Raw genomic sequence first — 23,449 nt, 5'->3', positions numbered from 1 at the left:
TCTTTTCTAAGCATTTGTCTACAAGGGAAACTAAGACTAGAAGCTATCGTCCAAGTAGCTTAACAATAAGACAAGAAAATACACTTAATTTGCTCTAAAGTACGAAACAAAGCCTTCTGTCTGCTAGTTGTCGTAAATATAGAATTACAAAAGTAAAGAGTACACGTAATTTTTGCTGTAGACGGTTTCTGATTGCTTTGAAAACCATGTCTTGTTAACCTAATTATGACTTAACTATAAATGAAATTAAACGAAAAAATAAATTCAAAAAGAAGACCTGTTAAGTTTAAAGTCAGTTATCGACTAATACCTTATACCTTATCTAACATATGTTACCAGGAACCGCTAAGAAACTTCAAAAAATACAATCTTCCATCTTTTCTAGAGATTGTGCCAGTTGAAATATCCAAGAGGACATTATCTTGAATACCAACTTTTTAGCAGGAAGCTTCATGGGGTCTGGACATGGTTCGCACGTTGTTCTATAGAATGGGGCTTTGGTCGTTGGTACTTTAGCACTATCGTTTTCATTCAGTTCGGTTGTGGATGGAGGCGGTACCGTTGAAGTTGTCTCTTTATTTTTACACACAGCATCCATGAGGTAAACTTTACTTAATGCGGGTAGCTCTATTTTTATTTCGGGACATTCACACACCGTAGTTGAGTTGATACTGTGGAAATTGCCATCGTTTGGCATAATTTTACCATTAGGTGCTTTACAGTTCATTCCTGAAATAATATTAAGATCTGTGTAAAATTGTATAATTTATGTGTACACTCAAGAATCACTCAAGAATATTTGGCATACATTCATAAACTGGCATAGTTAGACATTTTAAGGCAATCTGTCTACAACTGAACAGAGGTGACATCTCAATAGGCGCTATGTCTTGTACAATAATAATTTTAACTAACCACTTGGCTTTAGCATCATATTCGCCAGTAATTCCCAAGCTCCAGTTTGTGAGGTATACATTTCTCAGCAGATCCCACATGACTGAGTTTATTTAATGACTTTTTGTCAAGCGAGAAATTATTACTGATACAAGCCTATGTATGTAACATCTAAACTCTAATAATCATTCAAACAGGTTTATGGCCACCAACTGTTGGGATATATAACATTACATATCTTTGACAACTGATACGGCTTCCCGTTTGGGAGTTTCATTGGACTGTCGATTATGGAAGAGTCTCGCGGGGTAGAGTATACTTATTCTTCTATGGACACCTGATATTACTTACCTATATTGGAAACTATACATAAGATATACATTTACAGTTATACAGTATTTGTATTGAAAGAGGACAGAGATAGATCTTTGTGTAGGGTAGGCCATTAAAAAATAAAACCGAATCGATACTGGAGCACCTGGAGAAAACTCTGGAGCTTAACTTAGCGACCCTACACATAAGTTTTGCAACGAGTACTTGACTACAGAGATAGGACTTGTGGTCTACAGCGGTGTTTTATTACCAGTAAGTATTACAATGTTACTTACCGTTAGGACACTCCCAACAACAGTCCTTAACTGCATAATCAACACATAGTGGATTGACACATTCAATTCTTTTACATACAATTACTTTAGCAATACATTGACAATTGTGACAAGTATTGGTTCGAAACATCTCCTTGTTTTTGTAAACTGTACCATTGTAATAACATGTTTCATCTTCCACTTTCTCAGAATTTCCTTCCATATTTTGGCAAACCGCCTCTTGGATCTCAGGATCTGTGTTAGAATTTGAATAATCGTCAATCGTTGGACACATGCACATTGTGGTGGAATTGGTTTTATGGAATTCTCCGTCACTAGGAATGGTTTCATCACTATCTGGCAACGGACAGTTATTCCCTAAAATACAAAACTGTAATTTAAGCGGTATTATCCCTTTCAACAATATCATTTAACGAAAATTATAGCACTGGTCAACTTAGACCAAAATATCTGAACTCTTGAATACCGGTGTGGGCTATTATCTATATAACCAAAAATATTAATCATCGCGACAGAACATATTTGTTTCAAAAAATTGTAGAGTGAAATCAAATAGAGAATTAATTTTGCTGACCGACGAAGATCTCTGAAGTGTTATTGCTTATTTAAATGGAGACTGCATGTGAATATTCTGTTCTTACAATCTTTTCTCGTGGTCCATCTTAGTTTATTGCTCTCAAAAGTCAAACATGCATACTTTTATTTTTCGGTTTGATTACTCCACAAAATAAAAATATAGGCGGTCGCATACATACATCCTAGATTTCATGCCTTCTGTATTTCAACTTCTGGGAAGGTGAACAGCTAAAGGGACGTAACTATGGTTCATGATGTTAACAACTTACTAGAAAAGTTTACTTTATAAACGAAAAATGCGAGTTATTTTATAATAAATTATACGACCCACCAATGCAGTAACAATAAGCATTCGTTTAACGGCTATTCGTTTAGTAAGTGATAGTGGAAATCTTGAAGCTTTCTCGTCGTGGAACTCTTAACAGTCACAGAGAGTGCTTGATCTCACGTCCATTTTGACAGTTTATGCACGTTTTCGAAAATGAACAGAAATGTTTTAAAAGTAACGTGACTGGTGTGATGCGAAATGAGCATCCAATGGTACGTTTGTAAGAGCTCACGCAATGACAAATAGAAAGAAAAACCCAGTAATGAACCGATAACTAATTAAATGAGTGTGACTTATTTATCCGTAGCATAGCATAGAAACCCCATCATTAAACCACTTTGAAAGATTCTCAAATCTTTGTTTAAATTTAAACAAAAAACGCCCAAAGTAAAATAATAGACTTACCGTTTGGACAATGCCAACAACAATCTTTACTTTCATAGTCGACACATCGTGGATTTGTACACACCAAATGTGTACAGATGATATTTCCTAATAAACATTCACACTGTGAACATTCGCTATCATAAAATATCTCTTTATCATGGTAATATTTACCCTCGTAGAAACATATCTGGGCAGTGGTAATTGCCACACAACACACCAACAGAGCAATATATTTCATCATAGGAGATGTTAGGGATGTTTGCTGGGGAGACATTGAGCTCGTTTATTTATACCTTTTCTAAGTTTGTCCGTATTTATTTGAGATGCAATATCCGGGGAATTATTATAATTCTGTATAGAAAATATACCATGCAGATGTTCAGTCTCAAAAGCCCTTACACATATTTTGTATTTTAGATTGTCGAATATTTTAATTATCCGCTCGTGAATAATTCATGAAAATAAAAACAAAAATACTTAATAAAACTCCAATGTTTATATATAAAATGATTGCGTGTGTACAACAGACTAATATTTTCTGTTAAGTTTAATGAAATGCTCTGTAAAAGTTATTCGGCACGATATGGAAGGATATCAAACCAATATAAATATCTAACAAAACACGTACAATAAGATAATATATTCGTACATAAATCCCAATAACACACATGTATATTGCATAATGAATATTAATGTCCTTTGAAATTATTGTATTGAATCGGATTATTTTTCTTGTGGACAAAACACACTATAAATTAAATTATCATAACAGCAAATACACTTAAAGGGCTCACATTCAGTTCCTCGTTGTACCAAAAGAAACTGTTCAACTAATCCCCGACAAGAACCGACAAGGAAATTATGTTATATATGTCCAAACTTTAAATGATTGTATAAAAAAAGTGATAAAATGATTTCGAATTATAATATTGGCAACAACGGTCTTAATCAGACGGGCGATTCTGGGCAAGTAGCGCCCATGGTATTGTAAAACATGACCTACAAGCAAAGATATACTTATTCTACACATGATGTCCAAGATGATCGAAATTTGAAAGAAACGGTTTTACTAAACACCGACAAAAACCAGTAAGGTAGTGGGTTGTTTTTTTTTTGGGGGGGGGGGGGTCGCTTATCCATGAAACGATTTGACTTTTTTCATATGATGTGTAGTATATACATATCAAAAACAAAAAACATACAATTCATTTTAATTTGATTAATCAAATATATACACGTATAGACGCAATATATCAGAAACACACAAATAATGATTGTGATTTGAAATTATACGATATATCTGTTAATGAAGACATGCGTACCATAATTAAATCCCGCGAGAAGGGGCTGATTTTGGCTTCGATGTTTCTCTTCCAAAGTAATGTATGTATTGTTCCTAATCATTAATTTTGGATTTTGTCAGTAACATCTATAACCATAATATTTATTAGTGTTCTTCTAGTCTGTTCTCCCAGTACGCAATATTCTGTTTAACACAGGGGGATACATTTTTTAAACTAGTTCCATGGACAAAGTAATCCAAATTTGTTTTTCCATAAATTAGATATAAATTTCACAATTGAACTATATTTTGTATGTTAATAAAATTTAACGGTGCTGAGGATACCAAAGTCTTCATGAGACTAATCTGCATTCACTAACATATGTTGGTGTAGGAGTAGGACTTCATCTGTACCCACTAACGCCATTCCTTACGACTGAAACCTAGAATATCGGGTGAAGAAATTCTGGAACCTCAACTAAAGACTTCGTATGTTTAGCTGACTGGTGATTTCAACAAACTTTTATTATTTTCTGGATCTACTACTATAGATGGTTTCCTATAGATTAAGTTTGAATGGAAAAACCGCGTTGTAAATAGTATAAAAGCCGCCAGTATAGACGTATTACCCATGTAGTAGAATGATGCCAGATAATCACCAGTTTCATCTCTTAAATAACCTAGAAGAACAAATAAATGAATGAGACGCTAGTAACAATGATGTTTCACAGGATGGTACCTACATGAAGTTTCCAGGGTATACCTTGAAGGGAGATCAATCCTGAATAAAGAGCAAACATACAGTTCAAGACCATCAATCATTTCAGTGATTAATTTCACGCCGTCCTTCGACAGCATTTGAACTATATTTGATTTGGATCTACCTAGGTTATTTTTTGTAATCACAGAACAATACAGACCATGACATATGTTAAATATAAGGGCATGCCACAGTCCTTTACATTACTATCTAAAAACTAGTATCTATCCCTATCTTGCCTTGGTCATTTCGCTCATTAAACTGAAAGAGTTAAATAAATCATACTTTTGCTGAATTACGGTATTCAGAAAATATCCATGATCACCTTATGCCAATTTCTGTCGTGGTGTTAGTCTGCTCGGCTTTGTATTTGACCACATGTTCTAAATTTTCGTATTCAGCCAAAATGTAACTTTCAGTTGAGTTGGATTTGAGGCAGTAATTTGATCATAGACACTCGACAAAATGCCTGGTTCTATATGCTATACGAAAGGTTGAACATGGGGCTATAAGTAATGCAATGTCAATAATATTGCACTTTTCCTGGCGCCACCAAACTTCTAACTGCCTGGTTTCAAATGTAACTTTGAAAATTATTAAACTTGATATGATTTGATAAGACTTTCATGAACTAGGAATGGTGAGGCCGTAGTACGTGCATTTTAAAGCTACAAGAACGATTATAGCAATGACGATCCTATAGGGCAATCCGATGATACATTTAGGGGATACTTCCAAACAGCGGGGTCTATTTAACGGTTTTATTGATAAAGCACGGTTTCCGGTGTTTTGGGGTTCCGTGAAAATTTTGCAGAATTTGACTTCCGATAACACGATATCACGCTTGCACTCTTATTTATAACCAAATTATAACAGAATTAACATATTTATATTTCTAACCATGTGTCAGTATCTTTAACAGTCCAAAGAAACATCTAAAGTCGACCCACAGGCAAACGAACCTTCACTGTCCCCTGCACCTGACGATGTTCAGCTATGTAATTTTCGTGCCTTAGGTGGTGGTGGAAATACGTCAACAATACAAAACTTTGAAACAGAAATCGAAAGTGGTGGATGTGATAGCTAAGTTTCCTCACACATTCTTGTCAGATTCATAAGGCCACATAGCATTTTTTCAAAGCTCGGATTTCAGATTTTCAAAGCACGGATCTTTTATTCAGAGACACGTTCGTGCCTGTAGGCACGTTGAAATAGGCCCTGAGAAACAGTAAAATTGAGTCGATACTTACCCAGTATCAATGGCCCTATACCGTTAGTAATAGCCTCCAAGAAAATCAAGAAGCCAAACGATTTAGTAAGCATCTTTAGTCCAAAGAAATCTACTAAAATCAGACTGATGAGGGAAAAGTAGTGGCTCCCCAACAATCCATACATTACACAAAATACACAGAAATGCCAGTATCGACTAAGTGAAAACACCAAATTGCCAAATAAACCGTTTATAAGAAAGGAAGCGATTAATAAATTTTGGCACTGAATAATTCTGGTATCAGCTAGCGCACCACATGCTACTCGGCCCACTAAATCAGAAGCTCCGATAATGGTTATAAACCAAACTATTTGATGGTCCTTGAAGCCTAGATCCTTTGCATGTGGTGGTATATACATGCCTATATAAATGGCGCCCACCGTTCCAAGGCACGAAGATAAGAGTAATAAAATAAATTTGACATTCTTTAGTAATGACAGTTCTATGAGATTTGCACAAGATGTCTTTTCATCTGATTCTGTGTCACCGTTTTGCATCTTGGAGACCACTCCGTTACTTGTGTTCTTTTCCAGTGGCTCAAGTTGCTCTTGAGTAACACTTTCATTTGATCCTTTATTACAACACAAGGTTCTAGGTTTTGAATTTTCTATCTCTGCGTTGTGAGTATAATAAGAAACGGGTCTCATTAAGGAACTAGTTACAGCGCAGTGGAGTGTTAGAGCACTCATTAAAAGAAGCCCTCCACGAAAACCATAAGTATCAAACAGATATCTTATAACCGGCGGTGCGGTCAACTGTCCGACACTACCACCAGCCACTGCTAAAGCTGTAACCAGTCCGCGTCTTTTATCAAAGTATTGGCCTATCATTACTAAGCTTGGTGCATACAGACAGGCATTGCCAATTCCTTAAATAAAAACGAAAATATTTTACATATGTTTGGGGAAAAAACGAGTGAAAGAAATTTATCAAACAGACAAAATTAAATCTTCTAAAACTAAATAATATTTGTTTTTAGTAATTAAAAAGTAAACTATAAAATAAAAATATGTCTGCCAGGAGATACATTCACTAAAGCTGAGTTGTAATATCATTCTGCAACCGTTTTTGAGCCCCCTAGTGATCTTTATAAAAGAGATTTAGACTGCTAATTGATAAAGGCACTTTAGCGTCACTGAATATTACGCTCTGCATGTGGTATAACACTCTGCTTGTGGCACAACAGATGCTGAGATTACTGGCATTATCAATCCGTCGAATAAAAGTACCCTTTCAAATTATTATGTTGATACTAACCGAGTAAAGCTCCATACGTAAATAAAAGGAATTCAACATTCATAGCAAAAAACCCTAGTCCAACACCCAAAGAAGCTATAACAGATCCACATAACATAACTTGTCTTATGCTGAATATTGCTGTTAGTATATGCAGAACAACCGGAACTGAAATATATGAGGTTATGTGTTTTACTATTCATAAGTATTAATTTTCAGTTAAATTTCCTGAAGTTCTGGTCGAGTAACTGATACACACATAACTTTAATTTTTATGGACAGACGTCCATTATGGAAGTTTCACCTTCGAGTCCGTGGTAAACATTACCCGTCAGTCATTCACGCCAGCTGTATATATACTCCGGTATTTTTATCATTTCGTTTGGTGTCATTTAACACGGTAAACGGAAATATTGGTGTCGTTTTGATGACCTTATGCGTTACAAACACAATTTACCGTACAAAAAGCTTTCACAATATTCCAAACGACAACGGGGAGAAACCTAAACATTTTGCGTTCACAGACATGAACTTCGATGGAATCTCAGCTTATGATTAATTATATTTTAGCTAAGGTTAATTCGCTCACCTGTAAACCCATGGCATGTTGATTGGACACTGATGATAGCTGATGCCATTGAAGATGACGAACCAAACTCTTCTATGATTTCTACCAGTACAATACCAAATGATTTAAGCACACCGAGCAAAATGATGTTTTGTACGCAGGCACCTTTAATACAGAACAATCTGACAGTTGATACCCAAATTTGATTAACCTGCCCGAATCCCAATAGTAAAGATATTTGCAAATGACAACTTTGAAAAAAAATAAATGAAATGAAATGGGGTTTAACGTCCTACTCTGGGATAACGAAGAGAACTATAAATAAAATATTGAAATTTTGACATAATTTCTGTTACTATTAGCAATTTAATAGTTTATTTCATATTAATCCAGTTACACGATGGCTTTGGCCCTGACCTACTAACCAGAAGGTCTCCGGTACGATCCCTGCGTTGACCGAGTAAGTTCTACAGGATTTCCAAGGCTGGTTTTCCCTTTTTATACGCCAACATTTCAGTTTGGGCATATTATGTCATACACTTTCCGTTCCTGGGTTAGAGGCTGTAGATGTTAACGGGTGTTTTTCAAATTTAGAACGAAACATTGTATCATGAGAGGATCAGTTCTCCCCTTTTGCCGAAAACCCTGTGCATGATATGGCGGCTACAGTTTTTTTTTCCAATTTGGATTGAAACATTTGGGCCGTGAGAGGACTTACCCCACCTCCATCGCCTAAAACCTTGACATTCCGATAAATTGTACAATTTTGATTGCCGCATTTGGGTCATGCGAGGACGGGACCTATCGATATTCAGCAAAGGATGCGTCGTCTTTCGGGAAATATCAAATTTGGTCAACATCGCAGTTTTCCTGTCGAATAAACTGCTGATGAGACATTGCTTGCTGTGGACGTATTTCCGTGCTTTGCGTGCCTAGCTTCAAACTGCTGACGAGACATTGCTGCTGTGCGTGACTATCTTTAGAAGTGCTGGACAGGCGACTGGCAAGGGAAAACGTACAGTCGTTCAGATGGAACGTAAGCCTAAAGTTTATCCGTGAAAGTCGACGTGACGTAAAAAAACCCTTACCACTGTTCAGCCAAATTACTATCATAGCCCATTGCATGGTGGATACCCATCTTCATTATCCCGGTTGATGCAAAAATGTTAGATGTTACATTTCATTTCTTCATATTCAAGCGTGTCCAGACCCCCGCCTCCACCACCACCACCACCGACCCCCCCCCCCCCCGACCCCGCTAGTATAATATTTACACCTGCATTTTAACTAATAAATATATAAATAAATCAACATTGAATTATTGATTAATATGTAATTTATCCTTTTATATTATTAGCAATTTATTCTAAAAAAACATATATGTAGCTTGTAAGAATAAATTACATATCAATCAATAAATTTATCTTTTCTAAACCTTTATATTGACATTAATTAGTTTTACAAAACAGATCCATATTTTTACTTGACATTAGTTTTACAAAACAGATCTACTTATAAATTCACAATGATTTTTTAATTTTATTTTTAGAATAGCGCGGGCATCGCGGCCTTAAATAGACATGGATCGTTATTCTATGGTACAGTATTTCTGATATAGGATTACTCTCACCCTGACCACAAACTAATCTTTACTAGGATTAACCTAACCCTAACCGCGAGCTAATCTGCTGACCACAAACTAATCTTTACTAGGATTAACCTAACCCTAACCGCGAGCTAATCTGTATTACGATGACCTTAACCCTAATATAGCCCTACTATGGTTACGAATAACCCCGATATTTTTTCTGAATGTCTTTATGGGTAAAGGCCGACAACTTCCGGAAGCCAAAGAGATTTTCACATTTACCATTGGCTGGTGAGACCAAGATCGAAATAGTATTAGTTGATAAGACCCACATGAAAATGGTATTAGTTGGTTAGGCCCACTTGGAAATGGTATTAGTATGTGAGACCCATATGGTAATGATATTAGTTGCATTATTTTTATACGTCCACATTCATAATGTGGACGTATATTGCCATCGCCCCTTTCTGTGCGTGTGTAGGTGTGTGTGTCTGTGTGTCGCCTACAGGCCACAATTCTTAAAGGACAATATTGGTGCCAGTCATTATCACATATGTGATAGAGCTGGTTAAACCCATTCCAAATATAATTTTAACACGGAGATCATTGCTACGATAGCTAAGTAATACAGGTTTCCTGAATCGGAAGTGACGAACGCCAAAGGAAAACACGAGTCATCTCTCTATATTTATCACCCAACCCCTTCTTACATGCACAAATAGATAAATATAATTCTTTGCTGTAGATTTCACTTTTGCTGAACATTACGGCGTAGTGATACATCATTTTTTGACAGCAATTCAACCATTGCAAAGTCCTTTGTTGACCCAGTGTTTCCATCAAGATCAATTGAATAACAATAGCCCATTTTTAATTTTAAAAAAAGTTACTTTTAATAAGAAATGAACTGTTCATTGAAAATAAAAAAAGTAGTTCCTTTTCAACTGACCAATCAAATTCATGTAAAGGAGATATCGCACTAGATTATGAAAAATATCACACAAGGGATATCTACTGCAGAATGTATTATTGGGTGATAAAGTTTAATATACCATTAATGTAATAACAATTACCCTAGCAATATAAATTTCACTAAAAATATCAAAAACAGTAAGCGGGTGTTAAAAGATTGATTAATTGTCTACATAAAGGAATAACTTACCAAATCCTATCATCCATGCCCATCCTCTGTCTATGGGAACTGACGAGTAGACCATTTTGGATTATCTAACTTCAGTAATGAGAGCTATAATATAGGACAAATAAAGTACACACTATATTATTTCTTGCAAACCAGATTAACTGTCTATTTAAATATGTCAAAATAAAGACAGCATACGATATAGCTATTACAAGCTTATATAAGGTACGTTACTCATTTTTTCAGCACGGATTTTAGAGTTTGAACCAAGGTTTTGGCCTTTTCAACTTTGACCTCGGCGAATACAATGTGAGTGTATTCGTAGTAAGTTTCAAACGTTACTACGGTTGCTCCGATGACGGCACACCAACTAGTCACGTTTTGGTGTGATAGTTAGTATACTCACTAAAAAGGGCAAAATCACTCCTATCAAGAATCAAACTTAAAGGGGTTTAACGTCCTATTTTCTTCTGACCAAGCGGACTAAAATGCCATAAAGTTTACTATGGGGTATGATTTTGCCCGGAAAGCTACTTTTCGGGGGATTCTTCTTCGAATTCCATCTGCCACGGGTTATTATAAATGCAGGCCAGTACGCGACCTGGGATCTTCGTCACATCCGAACGACTAGATGACGCATTTCCTTGTCAGACCCTCCGTTTTGCACCAATAGCAAGGAGAAGCCAGACTGAAACATTCCGAGGAAATTTCTCGGCCAATGCCAGAATGCCGGGATCTCCTGATTTGTGAGCCAGCTCCATACTTTCTGAGTCACCGTGGTTCCTCACTCCAAGAAACAAAATGTAAAATATTTTAAATAATGTCATACCTAAAATAAGCTTAATCTTACCTACGTGCAAAGAATCCAAAGACAGACTTAATTAGAGTACTGTATTTTTCATTTTATTTCTTAAATTATTAAATAATTTGTAAAACTCGTGAACTGAAAGATAAAACGTCCATATCTGATCAATGATTCCGTTGACTTATATCAGAAATTAATATTTACCAAACGACGAAGCCCTCTACAGAGCGAATATCTCTATTAGGCGTGTTGTTTAATTCAGTTGAGTAGGCTATAGGATTTTAAATAAGACTGACAAAGCCGACGCATACAACACTTATTACGGAAGACCAAATGGGACAATATTCATGATTCTTGTTTCTACATTCCAGTTTGAACATTTTAGACACGAACGCAACATTCTAAACTAATGATTCTTGTTTCTACATTTTTATGTCAACATTTCATGCACAAAATCAACATTTTAAACAAAAAAAAATGACTTTATGTTTCATTTTCGGCGTTTTATCGGTAACTTTTATATATCATTAAATATTAAAATTAAAAAATAATTTCTTAATTTTACACGACAAAGAAATCAATTCATTGGTTTCTGAAAGTATCTAAAAAAAAATCTGGAATTTGAACTCTTATGAAAATATTTTCTACATTTCAAAAAGTCTTGAAGTTAAAATCTTGAAATGAAAATGTCCAGAAAAATATAATGAAACTTGCATATAGTGCTAAGTTCAACTCTGAAATTGTATTGGAGACTTGCATAGGAATCGCCACTGGCTAAGAAGCGGAGTGTGATTGCTAACTTCAGGCCAACTTCAAGAGGCTCTCTCATAAATGTTTTATTCTTCTTCAGGTGTGGGGTCAACTTTTCAATCATCTCTTGAAACAGTTAGGGGTGATACGTAGGAAGTTCCGGTAACCTCTGCGATCTTCCTTGTGAAGTTCCGACAATAACTGGTCATAATGGCCAACATGTTGTCTCATTGTCAACCATTGCCTCACCCAGAGTCTCCTGACTTTTCTTTTCTTGCTGCAGGCAGACGTTCTGTTGGTGTCAGGTTTTGATTGTAGAACAATATTTCGTTCACTTTCATCTTCTTCCAAAAATTGTAGACCAGCAGCTGCTGTAAGATGTACGTTTTGCAAAGTAAGGTTCCTTTCTTCAAGGTCTCTGGAGTTCATCATTTTGAAGAGTTGCCGACGGAATGGACCATATCCCAATACGTTTCCTTTATTATATTATTTCTATGAAGCGTGCCAGTGCGTGCCACAAAATGACTCACAAAATGGTCACGCATGCTTAAAACTGAGTACACTAGCGTAACCAATACCTGACAGTGCAGGAACTGGCGTACCATAGCGCAAGTGCGCGGTCACCTGTGCGCAAACTATCCGCAGATATTGCGTACTGTAACAGGACAATGATGGACGATGCGGGACACATGAGAGACAACTAAAGCCAGGCTGACACTTGCACGACTTTTGGCCACGATTTTGTCGTGGCAAGTCGTGCCCATTTTGGGACACGAACTGGGAGGCTCCCGCACTGTTCACGACTAGTTCACGCATAGTTCACGACGAGTTCACGAATGCGTGCCCATCAGTGTCCACGTTGACACGACGAGTTCACGCATAGTTTGCGCATTGTTTACGCACTTCCCGCATTGGCACGACGAGTTTGCGCAATTCGGACGGTGTCGTGCCGCAGTAGTCGTGAACTGTTCGTGAACTAGTCGTGAACTATTCGTGGCAGTTCGTGACAGTCGTGGCATGGCGCGCACTGCCACGCATCCTCCCGCGCATCCTCCCGCATCGTCCCGACGAGTTCACGAACAGTTTGCGCATAGTTCAGGACCCGGTCGCTAAATTTTGTCGTGACCAAAATTTTGAACATTTCAAAATTCTTGTCCCGACATGGCACGCAGTCACGACGGGTTTACGCACACTTCACGCCAGTTTACGACTAGTTTGCGCACTGGCACGACTCGAGTCGTGCCAATGCGTGCCACGGAATCGTGCAAGTGTCAGCCTTGCTTAACATGGTACGAATGCGCACCAGTGCGGACAGATTTTGCATACTATGAGCAAAGGTTGATCAGCAACGGCACGAACTATTTGATTGACAGGTGAAATATACATGATATCCATCCTCATTGGTACGCATTAATGATTACCATTGCGGATTCAAAATGCGTGAAAGTGTCAATGGGGCATGAGACGTTAACCTCTTTTTCGTGCATTTATTGTGGTACTCATTTATTTTCAATTGATAGCTATAGTTTAAACAATATTTTATTCAATAAACTGAAATGGATTGAACAACAGGCAAAGGCCTATATAAGTTCTCTCCAAACATATAAAATAGTTCAATCTTATGTTTACAGTAAACAATGGTGGACATATGTATAGGTAGTGAGTTACAAACATATATATATACATTTCTTGGAGTGTAATGTTTAGATATATATTATAATTACATTTAAGGTTATGAAAATAGAAAAATATTACATAATGTAAACATCGTTTTAATAATTATAGTTAAGTTTTCAGGGTCGTGACCACGTGACTTTGTTATAAAGATTGTCCTGTCCATTATAATTGGGTAAATACATTTATGATATTGCGACGACTCTCTGTAACCTTGTAATTGCAAAACCAAAGTAATTGCAAAACAATAGCCCAGAGGGTCACCAGTAATTAGGTCCCGTTGTGACTTTGTTTTCCAATAAATCGGCCGTTTGCAGGACATATTTTGCTGACTCTTTGGTCTAGAAACGAAGGTTTTTCGTCAATATGCCCAGTTCGTGATTTGAGGCGGAAGTTGTCAACGAGTTATCAGGAATTATAGGTTTCTGGGATTAGCTGAAGTGAAAATATTTCTAGCAGGTATACCAACGACAAACCGTTAATCATCTATCTGTCTCAACCTTATAGTCTTACCACAGACAATTTAAAAATATTTGACATAACACAAACACCATAAAACAGAAATGAAATACTTACAATGTGCGTTTACATGTCTTGTGGATGCGGACCAAACTCAAGTCTACAAAATGCCATAATATAACGTAGAGTAAGATGAAATTGGGTTATTTGATCCGGGTGTAAGACAGTGTATATTGATCTATAATAGACTATAAATACCAACATTGGCTTTAGACCGTTATGACCCGCTGTCTTAAAACTAGATCAAACCGGTACACATGGCCAATGCAGCATGGCGCGTGAGCTATTTGCTGACGTCAAACAGTAATTTATATAGTTCAGCTGCAGAACATGTGAGATCAGTTCGATGAAATATCCTCATCACGTTAAATGTTATAATAATACACATGCAGGTTACTTTGACTTCTACATACAATGGATTAGCCTATTCCAAGGACTAACATTAATCCTCCCCAGGAGATCTGTTTCATAAGATTTGAGGTATTTGAAATGGCGTTTAAACTTACAGTACACATCTAAAAGAGGAATTATATTACCGCAGTAAAAGCTGCGGGGTATTTTCTATAAAAACATCGGTGTGAATTTGACCAATTGCCTTTTCTATATCTCCTTTTCTCTAAATTCCAGTGCAAGGTGGCGATGGAATATACAGTTTGATACACAGTCCTATTATAATTTGTAATCGTGATACCTGTGTCCAGTGATTTTCGCGTGGCAAGACAGGTGCTTATCTTTCTGTCGAGTCATGAAATAAAGTAAGACCATGCGTTAGAAACTTCTAACATTTCTTATAAATTACTTAAAGATACATTATGTGAGATTAGATAAAGAGCTGACAGTTCTCACTGTAATAGTTAAAAACTAGATAATCTAAAGGGAATTTGCTGAAATTTCAGTCAAATTGATCCACTCTGAATCGAGATTTTCGGCCTAGCCTCGATCATTATAACTAAAGTCGGTACGACAAAAACATAGTCTTGATTATTCATTTCATGATTAAGTCATGAATGAAAGTTTAGCAGCAGATCGGATCCTAATCCAATAAATATCGCAAGCTAGCGTTCACATCGAGAGTTGATTATGGTCTGGATAAGTTAATTAATGTCTAATTAATAATTTAGATAACATTTCAGGCCTAAAGAAACACCTGCAATAGGCAGATTTAGCGCTTGCATAATGTATGTTTAATATATTTTAATCAAATATTGTAGATATTATGCTTGAGTAATGCTTAAAATGTAATCTTTAAATGAAATTGCTCTACCACATATTCTGGTTGTAGTCACCATAAAGGGCCAAGTTTAGACTTTGACTATTATAACACGTGATACTAGTTTAGCGTCTATTATTACATTCTCCCATTTAGAGAGACCATTTACCGCAAATATTGCGCTTTAGATCCGTTGTGTTTCGTATTTTATGTTATTCGCCTTAGTCGAATTCAAAGCGCTATCACCTGGGTGATGTTTAATTTTTTTTTTTAAATTTGATGTTATAGGTCTGATATGAGACAAGTTTGAACATTTTAGGCAAAAAATGTATGGGGATATCAAGAAATTTCGTAGATTATTAAAATACATTGGTGGAACTTGGGCTCTTGCTTGTTGTCTTGAATTTTTGGCTCATTATAATTAGTATGAAGAGGTATACGGACGTAAACAGGAAAAGACTAAATTCCACAGGGTCTTCAAAAAATTGCTATTGGGCAAAACGTAGCTTTTATATAACATTGTAGTCTGCAACGGAGAAAAGTGTGGGGACTACATCATATCAACTTTAAAGGCGGTTATCTCCCGTTAATCATGACGAAGGCAATAAAAGACCCCCTCACCCTCTCAACCCATTCATTCACATTTATGTTAATTCTCGTCTCATTGTCCGGCTCTAACATTTTCGTCAGATGGGACAATTTCGGCAATGCCCATACATAACCCAGAAGTAGCCTACCATCCACGGTATATCACCAATCTCTTCATTCTGTTTTCCTTCCTCCTTCAAATCGGGGATATTCATTTAAAACTATAGTTGTAAGTTCAAACCTGCGTTACCTAATCATTAAATCATGCCCCTGCGTTACCTAATCATTAAAATCCGGCAACAAAGTAGGGGTCAATGAACTCCTGGAAAAAAATTGAATTGGGGTTTAACGTGATCTTGTTCTGCACCGACTGGGCTAATGAACACGGGCATACACCATACAGTGTGCTATGACGACATGGTAAGGGACAAGGTACAGTCTTTCGCATCGGACACAAAACCGATGTCTTGCGTACACGATGGCGTGCACGTAAAAAAAAACCTGGACAGTTGAAATTCGATTTAAATGTAAGCCATTTCATTTCATTTCCATAGAAGTGGACGCATGTTGTGTATTTGCGGTTGAAAATTTTAATGATGTTTTGTTTTGATTTTCAACCACAAACATAGGTATTCAGAATGACTGTTCTGCATGTTGCCAGTAGTAATGGCAGTATTATTTGTAAGTTACCATACCGTCGGGTACTATATTATCGATGAACATTGTAAAATATAGACATAGCATTAATTGTTATTTGAATAAAAGAACATTTATTGATTTAGGTTCAACTGGACCATTGTAACTATTTTATATTATTTGTCATTCCATGGGATGAGCTATGGACAATTATTTAGATTCGATTATTAGTAGATTAATAAAAAGTAATATAGATTAATAATTCAACGAAAATAATAATAGAATTCTATTAGAGAGTTCAGTATTGACTATATAACAAATTAAATAGTATCTCAAATGTTTACCGTGTGTATTTTGGATTAAATTGTAGCCTGCTTAGATCAATCTAAAGTATTGTATAGCAAATATAAAGTATTTAGAGTATTGTTATTTACCAAGTATCATTCTTGTTTAAACACGGGGCAATATTTTAATAATGGACTGCAAATACCAAACAAGTCAATAGAAATAGTTGATTGGGATCCAGAATACAAACCCGGTGTTCTCATACATCTGTTGAGACCCTTTTCTAGAAATGCGAAATAAAGCAATACCATTTTAAATACTTTAAATGTCTTAAGGTATAAAAATTCATTTACCAAGCCATGTCTTAAACATACATTATGCAAGAGCTAAATCTGCCTATTGAAGGTCTTTCTTTATGCCTGAAATGTTTTCTAAATTATTAATTAGACATTAATTAACTTATCCAGGCCATAATCAACTCTCAATGGCATCGGATTTCTCCGATATTAAATAGATTAGAACAGTTCAGCCATATTTTGATTTAAGCTAAAAATGGAGGAGCGAGACTTAGCTTCGAACAAATTATTGCACACGTCTTGTCAAACCTTCAAAGGCTAATATCTTCGCTCGCAATAGGGTAATTTGAATGAAAATTTTAAATTATTCATTTTACATTATCTTTTTTCGACCTATTATAGCAAGAATGGCTACCTCTTTATCTAAATCTTACATAATGTATCTTTAAGGTCTGAAAAAGCATTTATCAAGCCATGTACCTAACAGTGTTTCGTTTGAAAAATCTAAACTGTACACTTTTGATGACAAGGACAACTTAATACAATATCCATTCTAAAGTTATATGATATTTTAGTTAGATTTTTAACTATACTATGTTTAAATGGAAAGAAAATGGTACATATTGCCATCACATAGGTTGTCATAAGCTAAATGTTCTAGAGACATGGGTTGAAGTTACTTTATTGCCTTTGAAATATTGTATGTAATAGAACCTGGTAATTATAGGTGTTTCAAACAAAGCTAGAATATATTACCCAAAAAACAACAGAGGTTAGTTCGCATAATAAAGGTGAAAGCAATTATAATGAAAATGTCAAACAATTCAATTGGAAATTGGAACATACAAAAATATACTTAAATAACATGTGTTTTGTGAATAGTTGTTTATGATTACGAAGGCCTACCGCAGCTGGTCTAACTACTAGAGTACTAAAGTATGTAAATTGCTCGCTGACTAGAGCAGTATTTATTCAACAACCATAAATATTGCGTCATGTGAGGGATTTATTAAGTACCTTATGATTTATATATAGAACTGAAAATAGCTTGTCTAATGGGATATCATTAAATGTAATATGAGGTCTTAGGGGTTAAAGGGCCATTATAGCTAAATGTGTAGGTTCTTTTGAATTTTGAAATCCAGAAATTGAGATAATTAGAAGGACTATTGTTTACCTCTTTTTCTTTGGTTTGAAGATGTTACAAACAGTTGATTAAACACAATTTAGACTATGAGTCTGTATCTAGATTCTAGGACGGACCCAAGTCCTAACTAGTCCTGAAATGAGATTATTGTTTGTTAATTGTATTAAGTCCTTCCATATTCGTGGTACATGGTCACAGAATAGCAAATTAAGCATGAAAATACTGCTTTGGGATGAATCAAAGTTCTTCCTAAATTGTTTTAGCTTTATTTCGGAACTGACACAGAATGGATCATGACACAATTCTATTGAATACTTGAATGTATTTCTAGCGATGTTTTGGGAACCCCTCGTCAAAAGGTCGCGACAAATGAATTCGAATACCTTGTATTCCATGTAATTAGGTTATGATTTATTATGAACTTATTATTTTAATAGAACACTGAAAAAATAAATATCCATCACAATTTAAAACAAGCAATAATTTCAGAAATAATCATATATAATAATTACTATTCAAGTTTGTGATATTAGGGCATTCTATAGTACAGGAGGTAGTGGGGCAAATACCCAATGAGAAAAATGTCCCACTGCTTTGCAGCAAAAATAGAGAAGCATTGGAGCAATACAAATAACTTGAGTACTATTTGAGAGATTTAATATAGCATTTGGATGGCCGAATGGTCAGCATGTGATTAAAGTAGGGCCCCCCCCCCCCCCCTGCGCGTAAGCGAATTATTGAAATCTAATTGAACCATGTGTTAGTCCCGAAATGACCTAGTTTTTGTTGAGTAGACGTTAAACCCCATTTCTCTCTCCTCCCCCCCCCCCCCCCGCTTTCTTAAACATCATACTTGTAACACAAAGCACAGGGTGTTCACATTTCAAAACTTCACTAAGATTTGATAAAATTCTAAAACATTTCGCGCCGAAAAGGATCCTCCCTATCCCTTCTGTGCCCCAGTGCTTCATATTCCTTTAAAAAAAATGCCATGATTAAAATTCTAAAGAAGTTTCAGAAAATATAAAAATAACTGTGATAAACGTCCATGAAGTGTCTCTTTAAACATCCCGATTGCGTGTAGTTTCGTAAAATATTCTTAGTTTAAATGTTACTTGGGGTTAAATTGTACTTGGAGGAATCACTCAGTGAAGTTCGTATGTAAGCACACCGAATTTAAGTGAAATACTCTTCATTGCCTTCATTTTCTGGATTTAAAACATAGCATTTTATTATTCTCTAAAGATAGGCGCTTAAATGCAAAAAGGTTCAAAGGTTATGTTTTGATACGTACCTCTCCAATCCTGGCTATGCACTGCAGAATAGAATTTATTTCAAATTCAATTCTTGCGAATTTAATTTTAAGGCATGTTTGATCGATAGTTGGCGTCTTGCATATCTACAGGATATATTAATGTTTTAACTTTTCATAACAGTTGAGATTGTGGGCATGTTTAGACCACCTCTTAATATAGCTCACAGTGAATTAACCAACTTCACGCATTGATTAGAGGTGTTTTGATTCTGTTATGCTAAATACGTAGCGGTTTTAGTTTTGTCGTCTTTGGCGAACGTTGGTCTATAATAATAATTTACGCTACTGGCCTTAATTGTGGTCCATAATATTCACACCTTATCAGATGACAAATTGACAAGTGTCGGATTTAAACAGTAGCGTTTTGTACAAATGTAAAGTGAACGAAAGATAGAGGAGGGATTTAAAAACTGGACTGGCTTTATAAAGCTGTGAACTGCGGTGGTTGCGGATTAAGGTTTCAAAAAGGATTCTGTGCCTATGTTTATGAGTAGTAGGTAGTTAACTTTAGATTAGGTGTTTTAATACTAGCTATGGTTGTTAATAATAATTATAGATTAACTAGTAGACTAGCCATTTTATTTAGTGTTTTGTCTGTTGTATACTCGTATACTGGTTTAGCTGATATTAGAGCTTTTCATAGAACAATACTCGAACGGCATAATGAATACAGGAGGAATCAGAGGGCTTCAAATATGCGAGAAATGGTAAGTTTTATTAATTTTCTTTATATGTAAAGTTTAGCCTTGATATTGTTCATCTTTGCCAATCAACATTTTGAAGTTGAACTGTACTTTTATAATAGTGCGTATACGAGGTCCGCACAACACACAAAAATTATCTAGAACCCCAGAAGACAAAGGCGCAGACGGGAAAATATACGGAAATGAAATGAAATGAGGTTTAACGTCCTACTCTTCTGCTCGGACTGGACTAATGAAGACGGACATACGCCATACAGCGAGCTATGAGGGAAATTTTGCCAGGACAGCGACGCTACTTCCAACGCTTATATCGAATTCCAACTGCCAAGGGTTCTTTTACGTGCACGCCGATGTGTACACGGGAACTCGGTTTTTCGTCCCTTCCGAACGACTATACACTGTCCCTTGCCAGGCCCTTCGTCCTGGGTTACTGACAAGGGGGAACCACGCTGGAAAATCACCATTAACTCTCTCGGTCAACGTAGGGATCAAACACGGGGCCTCCATGTTAGCGAGTCAACGTCTTACTCACTGAGCCACCATGGGTCCCGACAAAACACGGATAGTCTTAAAAGAACTATCAAATCAAGTGAACAGTGTTGAAATTCTTACCACCAATCGCTCTGACCTGCAACTGCCATAATATGGCATAATTATTGAAAAAAACTTCGTAATACCGTAATTCAAATCACATTGAAATTATACTTTACTACGAGCGAAAATTGCGTATGAAATATAGTAGATTAATGAGAAGTTTCAATAATCATTGCCACGAACGTAGGAAGATCCCTACTTAGATATTCTAATATGAATGGTGCACAAGCATTACAAATCGATACCAGAAAGAACATTTTCACATTATACGTTGTTTTAGTATGTTCTTATACTAGATACACGTATAACATTATATATGAGTGAATGTTATTTTATATTAAGCGCGTAAGTTCCTTTGTTTTAAAGATGACATTCATTATCAATGTTCTTATTGTTGGAAGTTAGTCTTGGGTGGATTGCTCCATATAAATATATATTAAGTATCTTAGGATTAACTGTATTATTATCGGACCTTCCTTAATATCGTAATTGACGTTGTAATCAATGCAAATAAACGACGAGAATTATCGTCAGTATAAATAACAAACATGGATAAGAGTGGTCGTTTAATCGTAATCTCATTTATTGCTCAATCAATCAAGTAGGTATAAACTTACACTACTAAGGTTGTGTAGCTATAGGAAGTGGGTTACCTATTCAGATAAGAATTGGATCGTGTAATTTATCTATGTAGACACACTTTGTCTGCTAATATACCACCCATAAAGTCACAATGAATTATTAAAATGGTCCCACTGTGTACATTAATTCGTTCAGCCCTGTAAAAGGGCCTGCTAAAAAATGTAATGGAACAAAGTCAGTCAAGCGGTCAGAGAGAGTTTGACCAATATTATCTGTTGTTCTTTTACGTTTTATATTTCTATTGTCATGTTGAAATTAAAGTTTTAAACATAAACGGAAAAGTAAACATTCTTACTATATCGTTATAGTATTCCATGCGTAAAATAAATACAGTTTACTTATCACACACATAATTAGGATATATAAGATTTTTCAATTTTTAGTTGACTTTCTCCTGGGTATTTTTTGGAAGTTACAAAATTACATTGCCTTCGACCAAACCCTCTCGCACTGCTGACACAACATGCAATTTAGTAAGTTGGTGTCCAATAACCACAATTCCCAGCATGCGGTCGATTCAGTGGAGCGCTTTAAAGAATTTTTTTATTATACAAACACACATACCGGCAATGTACATAAATATGTATAATATACTACAGGGTGTCTGTGGTATCCTAATAATTATTATCACATTGCAACAGCTTGGAAATGAAATGCAATGAGGTTACACCTAGACAAGCATACGCCATGAAGTGTACTATAAGGTAAAATTTGCCCTGATAACGGCGTTCCCGCCTACTTTTCGACGATTTCCAACTGAAAGTGGTTCTTTTACGTGCATGCCAACGGTACCTACACCGCTGACAAGAGGAAACCACGCAGTAAAGGACACTTTAAAGGATCAACCTATTGTTTCTTCAATAATTTTATTGATATCCAATTGTTTAATATTCTACAAATTCTACATAATAAATTTTATTTGAAATATATCTTATTACTTCTCTAAAGTTGAATGTATTGTATTTGACAAATCTCAAATTTTAAATTGTTTTAATAATAATCCGATGTCCCCATTCATAAAAAGAGATCAAAGGACATATTTTAAGAGGTGTACTTAAAAGATAGCAGCGATTATTAACAAAGCAATCTGTACGTAAACACTTCCACTAAGAATATATACTAGACATAATGTATGCACATATCTGAATTTGCATTTTTGACGTAACGTTACTGTGTTGAGTGGGACTTACTGCTAAGTAAATATTTCAAGTATTTACACATGTCGACCAGATGGGTGATACAGGCATGATATGCATTTAATAATACCGTCTAATATAATCAGCTTAACATAAGATACCAAACTAGTGAAAGTTACTTAGAATATATTTACTACCAGAGTCTTCTGACCTTTGAATCAATCAAGTTAAGAAGTATTATAGATGGCTTGAACCATGTAACCTTTTAACAGATATAGTTCAATTACACTAGTGGTATTAAAGAAATGTTGCCAATTCAGCATGTCTTCTCTCCATTCAGAATGGACAATTACCGGTAGTGAATTAATGGACGGCCCGAGTTACAAAATAAATCGACGTTCTTTAATGGGTGCAATCTGATATTTCGGGCCTTCTGATAAGATATGCAATACATTGATATATACGCGGTACATATAAATCTACTGAAAACCAATTGGTGGTATCCTGGGG

The 23,449-nt window shown here is 35.8% G+C and overlaps 3 protein-coding genes across 5 annotated transcripts in view; 1 reads left to right on the top strand and 2 right to left on the bottom strand.

Annotated features, from left to right (window-relative positions):
* Positions 1-339: 339 nt before the first annotated feature.
* Positions 340-3,063, bottom strand: LOC126812314 (kielin/chordin-like protein). Its single transcript, XM_050538653.2, has 3 exons — positions 2,812-3,063; positions 1,503-1,859; positions 340-729 (listed from the first exon to the last, which is right to left on the bottom strand). Exons 1-3 carry the CDS (start codon positions 3,032-3,034, stop codon positions 356-358), a joined length of 954 nt encoding a protein of 317 aa, XP_050394610.1. The 5' UTR covers positions 3,035-3,063; the 3' UTR covers positions 340-355.
* A 211-nt stretch (positions 3,064-3,274) lies between these two features.
* Positions 3,275-14,682, bottom strand: LOC126812310 (monocarboxylate transporter 3). 3 transcript variants are annotated; one of them, XM_050538646.2, is made up of 7 exons: positions 14,444-14,681; positions 11,489-11,581; positions 10,660-10,743; positions 7,931-8,074; positions 7,363-7,509; positions 6,086-6,973; positions 3,275-4,755 (listed from the first exon to the last, which is right to left on the bottom strand). In XM_050538646.2, exons 3-7 carry the CDS (start codon positions 10,712-10,714, stop codon positions 4,571-4,573), a joined length of 1,419 nt encoding a protein of 472 aa, XP_050394603.1. In that variant the 5' UTR covers positions 10,715-10,743; positions 11,489-11,581; positions 14,444-14,681; the 3' UTR covers positions 3,275-4,570. The 3 variants fall into 3 exon arrangements, 2 of the variants coding, with proteins under 2 accessions (XP_050394603.1, XP_050394604.1); XR_007675883.2 differs by having other exon boundaries at positions 4,646-4,755; positions 5,736-6,973; positions 14,444-14,682; XM_050538647.2 differs by lacking the exon at positions 11,489-11,581 and having other exon boundaries at positions 14,444-14,682.
* Positions 14,683-19,991: 5,309 nt separating this feature from the next.
* The window catches only part of LOC126812312 (glioma pathogenesis-related protein 1), a 40,964-nt gene continuing 37,506 nt past the window's right edge, over positions 19,992-23,449 (top strand). The window contains exon 1 of the mRNA XM_050538650.2: positions 19,992-20,570. Within this exon, the coding sequence (XP_050394607.1) occupies positions 20,397-20,570 (174 nt within the window). The 5' untranslated portion in view covers positions 19,992-20,396. The remainder of the gene's footprint in view (positions 20,571-23,449) is intronic.

This window comes from Patella vulgata, chromosome 2 (genome assembly GCF_932274485.2).
Source record: "Patella vulgata chromosome 2, xgPatVulg1.2, whole genome shotgun sequence".
NCBI classification, from domain to species: domain Eukaryota; kingdom Metazoa; phylum Mollusca; class Gastropoda; family Patellidae; genus Patella; species Patella vulgata.
Note: the sequence above shows the minus strand (reverse complement) of the source record. Positions and strands in the feature narration are given on the sequence as shown.

Bases quoted from the DNA above. Each gene is read 5' to 3' on its own strand.
- LOC126812310 (XM_050538647.2), bottom strand. From the start codon at position 10,714: ATGGTCTACTCGTCAGTTCCCATAGACAGAGGATGGGCATGGATGATA. The intron at 8,075-10,659 runs GTAAGTTATTCC...TCTGTATTAAAG, and splicing joins GGCATGGATGATAGGATTTG to GTGCCTGCGTACAAAACATC. The intron at 6,974-7,362 runs GTTAGTATCAAC...TTTTTATTTAAG, and splicing joins TACGTATGGAGCTTTACTCG to GAATTGGCAATGCCTGTCTG.
- LOC126812314 (XM_050538653.2), bottom strand. From the start codon at position 3,034: ATGATGAAATATATTGCTCTGTTGGTGTGTTGTGTGGCAATTACCACT. The intron at 1,860-2,811 runs GTAAGTCTATTA...TTTGTATTTTAG, and splicing joins TTGTTGGCATTGTCCAAACG to GGAATAACTGTCCGTTGCCA. The intron at 730-1,502 runs GTAAGTAACATT...ATATTATTTCAG, and splicing joins TTGTTGGGAGTGTCCTAACG to GAATGAACTGTAAAGCACCT.